Source organism: Sesamum indicum, linkage group LG8, assembly GCF_000512975.1.
Source record: "Sesamum indicum cultivar Zhongzhi No. 13 linkage group LG8, S_indicum_v1.0, whole genome shotgun sequence".
Lineage (NCBI taxonomy): Eukaryota > Viridiplantae > Streptophyta > Magnoliopsida > Lamiales > Pedaliaceae > Sesamum > Sesamum indicum.
This window is the reverse complement of record NC_026152.1, coordinates 7,300,825-7,312,952: the sequence shown is the minus strand read 5'-3', so window position 1 is coordinate 7,312,952 and position 12,128 is coordinate 7,300,825. Positions and strand designations below refer to the sequence as shown.

The 12,128-nt window shown below is 37.2% G+C and overlaps 1 protein-coding gene across 3 annotated transcripts; it reads left to right on the top strand.

Moving 5' to 3' along the window:
• Positions 1,042 to 9,262, top strand: LOC105167826 (ribonuclease E/G-like protein, chloroplastic). 3 transcript variants are annotated; one of them, XM_011087645.2, is made up of 12 exons: positions 1,042 to 1,244; positions 1,819 to 2,055; positions 2,145 to 3,409; positions 3,516 to 3,833; positions 3,960 to 4,001; positions 4,328 to 4,452; positions 4,811 to 4,958; positions 5,924 to 5,996; positions 6,789 to 6,901; positions 7,418 to 7,537; positions 7,782 to 7,937; positions 8,920 to 9,262. In XM_011087645.2, the coding sequence occupies exons 1-12, from the start codon at positions 1,223 to 1,225 to the stop codon at positions 9,100 to 9,102; spliced, it is 2,802 nt and encodes a 933-aa protein (XP_011085947.1). In that variant the 5' UTR covers positions 1,042 to 1,222; the 3' UTR covers positions 9,103 to 9,262. The 3 variants fall into 3 exon arrangements, with proteins under 3 accessions (XP_011085947.1, XP_011085945.1, XP_011085944.1); XM_011087643.2 differs by having other exon boundaries at positions 1,816 to 2,055; XM_011087642.2 differs by having other exon boundaries at positions 1,759 to 2,055.

Here is a 12,128-nt window from a genome sequence, read left to right as displayed (position 1 = left end):
GGTTCACAAAAGAACTTCTTAAACGAAGCAGAAGAATGAGAGGGAAAGAAATAACAGTGATTCGTGTTCTAAACAGCTAGAAGCCATAGGGGAATTTACAGTGATTCATTATTGAAGATGATGGAAGAAGGAAGCAGTAGATGATTATTTCCAAGGCCATAAGAATCAGAGATAGAGAGAGGGAGATGAAGAACCAGAGAGAAGGCGGAAGAAAACGAGGAGGCATAAATGAGAATAGGGTTAGGATTTTAGGGATTAAGTACAAGTTTTAGCTGGGTCGAAAACAGGTCAAGGGGCTGACGAGCATGGGCTAAGCCAGCTAACTGGGCGTTTGCAAGAATGGGCTTAAACCATCCAGATGAAATAGAAAAGCCTAAATGGGCTTGGGCCTACCAAGAGTCATATACCATATTTCAATAGAGAAGTATTCTATCACCCTGACTTAGGTGAGATAAAAGCCAAAAAACTTCAAATTACTTCATGGATTTTGGAGCTCTTACGGGACCTTCTTCTAACAAGTAAAAAGCCGAAGATGCGGGATTATGTATTACCTTTCAAGTCACAGAAATGTCAGCATATACACTAAGAAGTGGGCTTCTGCATAGAAATAAAAAGGTATGAGCAAGTAGCTCAATGAGATCCGACAAAGAACGTTGAATATGGTAGGTATAATAAGTTACTAATTGATGGTATCAAATATTGAGAAAATTTTATCATTGTTGTATTATGTAGAGCTGCTAATCTGATAATTACATGTATTTTAGCTGAAAGAAGTTCACAAAAAAATATAAGTAAATTCGTGTAATGTGAATGATCATACCTGCTGAAAAATAGATAATCATATGTGTTCTTCAGTTTTCTGTCAAACCTGACATTACCATACTTACATGTCATCATTTCTTTAACACGGAGATAAGTCGCATTTCAATTTTCAAGGGGTGTTTTTGTAACTCATCCTCTCTGGGTCGAGTGCAAAAACTGAAATTTGAAGGGGGCAAAGTGCTATTTATTATTCTTTCAAATTGAAAGCAGATAAACCGATTGAGCTGCGGACGCAGCGAGTGAGAAGTAGGACTGCAGAAAGAAATAAAACCCTGAAACTGCTGCTCTTCCTAAGCTAAAGCACACCCAGAGTCAAATTTTCACGTCTTCTCCTTCGCATATAAGTCTTTTTATTTGCATTTTCAGGCCAAGGCTCCGCCACCGTAATGTACGAGAATGAATGTTGGAGGAAGATGTCAAAGGTGAACTCTACAAGTTTTGTTGTTCATCCCGTTAATCTCACAATTGCTCAATTTTGTTACCTTTTCTTTAATTTTAGTCCTTTCTTTTTTAGTAGAACTTACTTTTGGTTGTGTTTACTTCCATCAATTCTACGGATTCTTGTGGGTCTTATTGCAAAATATAGCTACTTTTGGTGACACAAAATTTATTGCTCAGTATTTTACATATTGCATCTTTGACGTGTTTTGGATTCTATACGGGCCTGAATAGGGAGACGAGTAGCAGTAACACTTGAAGTAAAAAGACTCCATTTACAGCAACCATGAGTTTACAGCTTTGGATCCTGTGTTTTTCATCCTGTTATATGAGAACCATAAAGTATTCTGCTATTTATAGCCAATACAAAGGGAAAACCACCATCATCTTGCTTCTATTGGTTATTGTGAATAACTTGATATTACTTATCAGTTAACAGTTTATGATTGATTTGCCTATTGATGCCCATCTTTTTGTTTTAATGATGTTATTTCTCAGCTAAGAGTTCAGCGATGATTTATCAATTAATTTTCTCTCACCAATCTTTGTTGTTAGAAGACGGCATGAATGAAATCAAGGTTAAGTGTTCTGTAAAGGAAGGCATGTGGACATCATCTGATGCCATGCGGAGACCCATATTTCAATTCTCTATGCTGCCACATTCCCCATATCAACAATATAGAAACCGCATGGCAAAGCTTAGATCTCGTACTAGAAGAAGACCGATCCCTCGCTTATTTCATTCATGGATGGGGAATAGAACTCAACGAGTTCTTGTGCAAGATTTATTAAGAGGTATTTACTTGTAGTCCTGGCAGTCTTTTCAAGTGATATTTTACTGCAATATGTTGCTGAACACTCAAGTCCTTCCAGTGATTTCACAGATGAAGGGAAGATTGTAAAATGCTGTGGCAGTGACTCTTATGCATCAGAGTTCATCTTAAGTGATTTCGAAAAGTCGAGTTCTAGAAGGAAATTGGATTTCGATGAAAGTTTTTCAAAAATAGACCAGGTTGTCGAAGAGCCCTGGATCTTGCAGTCAACCCCTGTTTGTCACTGTGTTGCTGACTTAGATATTCCAAGTGATGTAAATAATGAAGGAGATGCTTTGAAGCACTTCAGTGATGATACTCAAGAGCCAAAAATCTTAAATCAATCCAGACTCCGTGATGATTTTGATCATAAGTTCAATTATGACTTGAATGAAATAAACAGTTCTGAACGATATGAACCACTATTAGCAAATCATCCAGTTGAGGAGCCTTGGATTTTTGAATCCTCGACCTGTGCAGTCCACTCTATGTGCAAGACAGTTTCAAGTGTATTCAATAATGAATCTGATAAAGAAGATACTCAGTCACCACTTAGTGAGCAGCAACAGCAGGTACCTGAGAACCTGCTGCATGGCGAAGAAAGCAATATGACGACTAAGGAGGATCCTGTTTCCACTGTTATATTGATCAATTCTTCCATATGTACTGTTCAAAGGATTGCTGTTCTGGAGAATGATAAGCTGGTTGAACTGTTGTTGGAGCCTGTGAAAACCAATGTGCAGTGTGATAGTGTATATCTAGGGGTTGTCACAAAGCTAGTCCCACACATGGGTGGTGCATTTGTAAATATTGGCAGCCCAAGGCCATCATTCATGGATATAAGGCCTAATAGAGAACCATTTATATTACCTTCATTTCATGGTCGGGAAAGAGAGGGAAATGGCTCCATAATTGATAAACCTGGAGAGCAGATGGATTTTCCTGAAAGTGGAACTTTCTCTAGTAGAGTCGAAGAAGCAGATGAGGTGGAGGATGACCAAAACGAAGATGAATTCATCAATGATGAGTTTGAAAGTCATGAGAACAGTCTTCATTTTGATGTTTTAGAAGTTATTAAGGAAAATGTAAATGGTAGCCTTGTCAGACATGAATGTGAGGATGAGACACAGGGACTCTTGCAACAGCTAAATGGAGATATGAACCAGCTGCAGACTAAAAGCGACCAGGAGGCCGGCACTGAGGTTATAGGCACAGAAGAAAGTAAATGGGCACAAGTTAAAAAGGGATGTAAGATAATTGTACAAGTTGTTAAGGAAGGATTGGGTACAAAAGGCCCCACATTGACTGCTTATCCAAAGCTGAGAAGCAGATTCTGGGTATCTAATATTTGGCCACCTCAATTTCTATGCTTTATGCTCCAAGATTTCTATTTTCAAGCAAAAGCAGCATGATATGTTTTTCTAATTTTCCTTAATGCTGCAGATACTGCTCACCCGATGCAACACAATAGGAATTTCAAAGAAAATCTCTGGTGTTGAGCGTACACGATTACGGGTTATAGCAAAAACTTTACAGCCTCCTGGATTTGGGCTCACTGTGAGGACAGTTGCCTCTGGTCATTCATTAGGGGACTTGCAGAAAGATTTGGAAGGGCTGCTATCAACTTGGAAAGGCATAGTGGATCATGCAAAATCGGCGGCTCTTGCTGCAGATGAAGGTGTTGATGGAGCTGTTCCTGTTCTGCTGCATAGGGCCATGGGCCAAACACTCTCCGTTGTCCAAGATTATTTTAATGAGAAGGTGACTGCATGAATCGTTTCTCTTTGGATGCAAATTTTATGTTGTATATTGAATTTATGTTCTGCAATACTTTTTGGTTAATCAATCTTGTAAATTATGTTGTGAGTTATTTCTGCTTATTTTCAGGTAAAGAGCATGGTAGTTGATTCTCCTCGGACATATCATGAGGTATGCGACCCACGGACCCAGTAGCTTTAGAACAAGTTAAAGGAATTAATAGTTCTAAAATGTATGCCTTAGCATATCATCACTTTGTTGACATTTTTACTTTTAGTCAATGTGAACGGAGTGGGAAATCTCTCTCCAGAGCTCATGCATTACCTTACTAGGACATTTCGAATGAGACTGAAAATAGAAAGAGATGATTCTATTCACTTTGGGAACAATCTGACGAATCCATCTGTATAGATGTTTCCTTTTTTTCTTTTTCTGAATATTAAAGCTGTATTTACTTCTAAATACATGTTGTTGACTTTTGTCATATTATATATCAGGTTACCAACTATCTTCAGGAGATAGCTCCCGATCTTTGTGACAGAATTGAGTTATACAGCAAAAGGACTCCCCTTTTTGATGAATACAATATTGAGGAAGAAATCAATAACATTCTCAGTAAAAGGTTAATAAAATTTTGTTTCTGAATTTGTTTACCATATATGCAGTTTGACAATATGCTTTTTTTTCATGGCTACTAAAAGTCTTATCTTGTCCCTTTTCCAATACCGTCATATCGTTTATTGTAAAGTTGATGGGCTTTGTAAAAGTGATATCCTTGGTTTGATGCCAATTATGCCATACAATGGAAACACATTTTAAATAATTGAGGTAATATACGTTTAATACATCTAAAAAACTACAAAGCTTTAATCTCCACACAAACTTGCCTCAGATTTGTAGTCATTTTGACTTGCTCTTCTCTCATAGTCATTATTTTGCAAGTCGATTTTTCCAGTCTGACTAGTCTCTTTCTTTTACAGGGTTCCTCTGGCTAATGGTGGTTATCTAGTGATTGAACAAACGGAGGCATTGGTCTCAATTGATGTAAATGGGGGTCATTGTGTCCTAGGCCAAGGGACTTCACAAGAGAAAGCGATTCTTGAAGTGAACCTTGCTGCAGCCAAACAAGTATTTTCAATCAAATAGATCTCCCAATTCTGTGTTTTTATATATGTGCATGATTAAATTTTGTGTCAAGTCTTCATTAAAAGATTAGCCTGTGTGGAAGCTTAAAATTTTTGGTACTTTTATTGTTATTATTTCTTATTTTAGGCTGTACGGGGGGGGCAGCATTGTCTGCAATTTAGGTTTACTTGAAAGTCAATTTTCTCATACTTTGTCCCTCCTTGCTACTTGAATGCTGAAAATTTCATGTTACTATATTTCAATTTGCCATTTGAAATGGTACCTAAAAGGGATGTAATTAACAATTCCTCTATGAATAAAGTCATGACTAGTTTCCTGTTTTGGCTGAATGAGTAGCAAGGAGAATCTTCCTTTTGTATGCATAGTTGTTCTTGAAAGAATCAAAATCATTTTAATATATGAAAAAGTGATTTGCTTTGTAAAATATTAGATGTGATGCATAATAGTGAATTACCTGCATATGTTTGTTGGAACAATCACTGACAGAAATAGGATAACATCGAAGTGCCATTTCATAATGCCCTAATGGTGGGTGGGGAGTTGAGCAAAGATTTATATAATCTTGTTGCACAGGTTAGTTTAATATGTTGGTTTTACGAGAGGAGTTGCTCTCTGATGACTGTTGTGATGAAAAAGGTCAAATTATTTAATAGAGAAAAATGTATGGCTTAGTTCTTATATTGTTGATTCTATTCACCAGGTTAATCATCTAGAAGACTCATGTGCTTCTGCTGCACGTACATGTTTTAAACTGTTCATATTTGTGTATATTGTCCTTTTTTTTTTATGCTGGATTAAAAACCTAGTAAGTTTGCTAGTTGCATGTTTGTTATAAGTAGTCTATTATAGTGACCACCTTTCATGCCAGTTTTGAGCAACAATTTTTAATTCTTACTATTATTCTGCAAATGGATGTCAATTGAGTTGGACAGTTTTCTTGATTTCAGATTGCCAGAGAATTAAGGCTGAGAGATATTGGTGGAATAATTGTGGTTGATTTCATTGATATGTTGGATGATTGTAAGTATACTGTAGTTCTCAGCATGTATCACATAGTTGTTTCTGGATCTTTCTTTTCAGTGATTGGCAATATAGAAGCAGCAACTAAAATTTATAACATGTTTGGAATATGATTTTGGTGCATGTACAAGTTCTAATTGGCAGACAAAGGTAATATCTCTCATTAGAATGGCTGTGAAAATTGTAAAATCAGATAACAAGGGGCAATATGAAATTACTCTATAAGAAAAACGATATTGCTTATGAATTCTTTACTAGAGCTGTATAGAGTCAGAGCAACTCCCTATTGCCATGTCCCTGTGCCCTCCCATTTGGGTGTGCCATTTGTTTTAATTGTTTTCCTACTGAACTTAGCACTATCTTTTCTACATATGATTATTGTTCTACAAAGTAGATATGAGAGTTGTTAGGTAAGACTTAGTGAAGATTTGTGCTTGATATTTTGGCATGTTATTATATTCCAGTCGATAGTTGCTGGATGCACAAGAATGGAATCAAGGATGGAATTCATTCCATCCCTTTTATCATTCCACTCCATGCATACTATTGAGGTTACCCTTTTTCCATTCTGTTTCGACATTTCTCCAACTCTAAGTCTAACTTTTTTCTGCACAAGCCCTTCCCATTTGCTCCATTAGATATTCACGCATACGGAAATGGGAGGTTAAGGATGTATTTGTTTTGAGCAAAATGGAAAATACCTAAATGGAAACACAGACTTCAACTGGAAATGGAGGACCTACTATACCTAATATCCTCTTTTCCCACATCTAATTATATCTTTATGTGCAGCAAATAAGAGGCTGGTTTATGAAGAAGTTAAGAAAGCCGTCGAGAGGGACAGATCAACTGTTAAAGTCTCTGAATTATCTAGGCATGGGCTCATGGAAATAACTCGAAAGCGGGTATGTTAATATTGTCAATGGGCTGTCTTTTTGACATTGAGATTCTTTATGTTTCTATAAACCTGGTCATTGATTTACCTTTCACCTGTTAGCATTGACTACAGACAAGGGAATGATGCGGTTGGTAGGTATTAAATTGTACTTGCTTTGGCAGTTTCTTTTTGAATTACAGGCCCTGGTCCTCTTTTCACAATGAGTTGTTTACTTGTTTTCATGTGAGCCAAAGAAGGTGATAGCTCAGTTGATACCGCAGTTCAACCCTCCCAATTATCAACCCCACTATATTCTGAAATTGCCTCACAAATTCCACCTTGCTTTCTCATTTAAGCAATTTAAGGAAGGTTTAACCATAGAAGGGTAAATTGGGTTAGTAAATTAATAAGTATGCAACTGTACTCGCTGGTACTAAACTCAGATGTTGCATAACAGATGAGAACCTGAAGCCTCAATTTCACACATCTCTAATTGAACATACGTGCTTAAATGCTGATAGTTTGTGACGTTGATGCTTAACAGGTTCGACCTAGTGTTACATTTATGATCAGTGAACCATGCACCTGCTGTCATGCAACTGGGAGAGTGGAATCTTTAGAGACTTCATTTTCCAGAATTGAACATGAAATCTGTCGCCTTCTGGTATGTGATTTTCGTAGGAATATATATAGTGATTAAAGCACTAATTTAATGATTGTAGAAAATATCATTCTTGCCCATTTTGTGTTCTTGCAATTTTTTCCTATTTTCCTTCTGTTATTGTCTTGTCAAGGTAGAGCATTATGCCTTGGCCTGTTGCTCATATTGCCAAGACCTAGGATCTATCTCATATTTTGATGTGTTTTCTATTTGTGTGTTCTTATGGTTTGCCTTGTTATTTGATCAGTCAACAATGGACCAGAAAGCGGATCCTGAAAACCCCAAATCTTGGCCACGATTTATTCTAAGGGTTGATCGGCATATGTGTAACTACTTGACCTCAGGAAAGAGGACAAGACTAGCAGTTCTAAGCAGTTCTCTCAAAGTCTGGATTCTGTTAAAGGTATGCATATTAGTTTACGCTTTCTGGTAATTTTTTATCTTAACTAGTAAGGTGAATCTGAGTTTCACATTTTATTTGACTGCTTTATGAAAATCTCTCAAAAATTTAAGTTTGCGTACTCAATGTTCTGTTGCATAAAGATAATGGTGTAAGGCACATCTATCAAATAATTGTGGAAATTGCTCCAGCAATGACTTCTGATAAATCTCTGGATATCAGCAGAAACAAACAGCCTACTTGAAGTTCTGGGCTAGTCAGCAACTATCCTCTCTCAGAAGACGCAGATTGTTTTTTCTTGAATATAAAATACAGTTCATCATTTTCACATGAAAACTACTTAATGACATCAAAGATGAATTTTGCTCAGTCTTTTTCTTTGCAGCAAAAAGTGAAGTTGCATTATTCTTGTTAGCATTTCAGACGTCTTTAACTCATGTTCATTTTTATGGTTCTAAGCGCAATTCCCAAATGGGAAGTATCTGGTTGTGAGGAAAAGTATTTGCTATGAGCTGCCTGTTTGTGCAAAGTGAAGCTCCTGCAAAATTAAACAGTGGAAACATAAAGTTCCAGAGGGTGTATTTCTTTTCCTTCAATGGAAATATTACCTAAAGAGCATTGCGCTTTGCTTTGATTGGTTTTAATGTTTGATTTACGTAATCTTTCTATCTTGTGTCCTTACTTTTGTCTTTTTCTTTCACATTTAAAATAAAGGAAATGAGGTACTGCGAACCAAACATGATTGAATCTGTAGACTTCTTGATGTCTCCTCCATACAGTAGATACTATGGGTTATCAACAGAGTAAATGACGTGGAACAGTTCCTTGCATTTGTGGTTTTCTTATTATCTTTGGTATATCCCAGAATTGAAACAGGGGTCACATATGACAATGCGATTAATGTATGTCCTTGTTATTATAGAATGTGTTCATTTTGCCATTGTTTCTAATTTCCTTTAAAAGACTAAAACCTGCTCTTCATCAGGTCGCTCGAGGGCTTACAAGAGGGACATTTGAGCTGAAACCTTTGACAGATGAAAACACACACAAGAACCAGTATCAGGGTGCTGCTATCTCAGTACTGCGACCGAAGGAGGTTGTAACTTACTCCCCCAACGGCAAAGTGACGCTCTTTCCCATCAAAAAGTGGAAAACAGGAGGGAAATGATGACATGCCTCCACTTTAATGTTTATATCATGTTTGAACTTTGGAGGCATCTTCATATTCCTTTGTGTTTGTTGTCCTTTCTATAGGACTTATTGAGATATAAACTTCTCTTGCACATTTCTCGACAATTAATTTTATGCCCTTTTGAATTTCTATCTAACCCTGTTTCCTTGATAAGTTTCTTTTGCTCTTATGTGGTATTCTGAAGAACATAAAAAGTTTTGACAGAGAATTGCCAGCATATATTAAGGAAAAAGAGATCATAAATTTATCAATTTCACAAGAGAACAAGTGCTCTATCCATGCCATTTCGTATCAAGCGTTAAATAGTGTATACATATGGTATTAAGAGTGCTAGAACGGATGAAACTCAACGATACACAATGTTCCGTGGAACACGCGCTCAGCTATTCTAGATGAAATACATAAAAAGCATTGAAGAATTAAGTAGATGATCCAAGGTTGCACATTTTAATTTTACATTGTTCCCATTATTTGCTGTGGATTGCAGATGTTGAGCATCCTCATAAAAACAACATGCATGCTACTTTTACATTTTCCCAATAACATTCAATTGGATGCTGGATATTTCATGCTTCGCTTCACTACAATAATAAGGCAACAATTGCTTCGGCATTTTCGGGATAGTTACAATTTTTTTTTTAAACATAGTCACTTATATTGTTTTTATACTCAAAATGATTTCTGAGGTTGCAATTTTGGTTCTCAAACTATTTTTTTTTTGTGCTTTTACATTTTTGGTCATTTCCATAAGTGGCTGTTAAAGTTGATGGGAATTGCGCACGTGTTGTGCATTTGCAGCTGTTTGGAGGGAAAAAAACAACCATTTCTCCCATTTTGTGGTCTTCTTTAAGCTTTGAACCAAAGCACACATTTCCCCCATTTTTCTTCAAGTTTCAAGAGAAAAGAGTCAAAAACTAAAAAAAAAAGAGTTCAAACAACAAATCTGCCCTATATTTTTAACAGAACTTTTCATAACTCTCACATACTATAAATTCAAACTAAAACATGTAGCTTCCCCCCATACCCACTATTGTTAATTTTAATTAGTAGTTAAATGAATTTAAAACAAAAATCCGAAAAAAAAACAAAAGATTTCCATCAGACATGATCCAACATAATAAATTGAACAATAATCAAAGAAATTTGTAAAACATAATCTCATAATCCCGACTAAAACCCCCAAATATATTTTCTCCAGCCTAACCTGCTGGCCAATGATCAAGGTAGGTCCACAACACATCTATTTTTGCTAACCTAGTAGGCTCAAAGTAAGCCAATTCTAGCAGGATGACTCAATGTACAACAGGGACGAAATGTCATACATATTTCATGAGACACATTATACCACAAATCCTCCAACAAACTCCTCGTAGACTGATGGCGGCCAACCTGGCAACTGCAGTTAAAACAAAATCTTCATAACGACTTTTGGATTTTGCTCTCGCTTGACTTATAAATTAAGGCCATTATGCAATCTTAAGGCATCAAGTGTTACTCACTCACTTTTTTCTCTCAATATTTGGCAAGGTTCTTGTATTATTTTACACTCCACATGATTATTCTCACTTTATATTGACACTTTGTCAAGTCTTCAGTTATTTTATCATTCTTCTTGGGTTATTTCAAGTTTTCAAATTATCGTTTCAGTAAATCCGTTGTAGGTTTGTCCTCCTTTAATATCAGGATTTTGATGAAGAACTTTTGACTTTTATGGTGCTATTGCAGCCTAGTATGCATAATTGGCCCCGTCTGTGGGAATACTAGAATTAGAGACCTAAGAAATGCCAGCTTAGACAATGGTTCTTTTGAGAGAAACACTTTCCTCCCCGTTGCAGCGGGACCTGTAGTTCCACCTCCAGAACAAATCTTGTGGGATATCAATGCCTCCTCTCCCGTTCTTAATTCGACAGCCCTACCTAATGCCCCCAACCCACTCTTTTATGAGCAGCTTTGCTAGTTCATTGTGGACACGAAACATAACCCTTCGAGCCTCCCTTGCTGGTGGAGCAGGACAATCGACCTAGCAGGAGAAGTTTAACATTTTAGGAGATCAAGGAACTGATGGGCTGACTCCCACTATACTCCAGCACAACAGACCTACACTAATTGACCCCGCTAACAAGGAAGGCACAACCAGGAACCTCCACAAATCTAGCATTTTTTTAGAAAGGATGTGGTGGAACTCTACCAACAGGTGAGGAAGGAAACCCGCTATTGGAGCGCAGTATTCGCTGCAGCGCATACATCATGGCGGAAGAGCTCCATGCTCGTTTCAGGGTGCCTTGACACTTACCTACTAATAATGGCACCACAAACCCCACTAAGCACATCCATAAGTTCAAGAATGCAACCTCTACTGCACTAGTTTACTATTGGTATTAATTGTTACGTATTTCTTACTACACTAACCCATTCTGCCTAGCAGTAGTTTGACCAGCTCCCAATTGGATCAATATGTACTTTTGCACAACTTAGCTCTCTTTTTCTGTTTGTTCCAGTTTGCTAGTAGCAAAAAATATTGAAAATAAGCTATCAACCTTTCAAGGGTAAAACAGGACGAAAAGGAAACCTTAATAGCACATGTCCAATATTTCAACGATGCCTCCTAGAAGTCCTAGCTACCGACCAAGACATGTTGATCACTCTCAATTAGGGACTTTGAGTCTAACCTCTCTTTAAATTGTTAGCTAAGAAGTCTGTTGCCAACTTCCATGACCTACTGCTCAAGGCAGAGAAATACATGAACCTCTAAGATGCCCAACTGGTGAAGAAGGTGACAGGCGTGATAAGATAAAGGATTATGAAACCACCTCTTCTTGCAGAAGCAGAGGGGAAACATGAGGATCATTCAATGCCCTCGACCCTAGGAAGGAGCATTTCACCCCATTCATCACTAGGTAAACATGGATGTTGATGGACATATATAGGCACCCTAGTCTGTAGTGGCCTAAGCGTGCCGGGAAGGACCGGAACTTCCCAAATTTAAATAATTATGAAAGTAC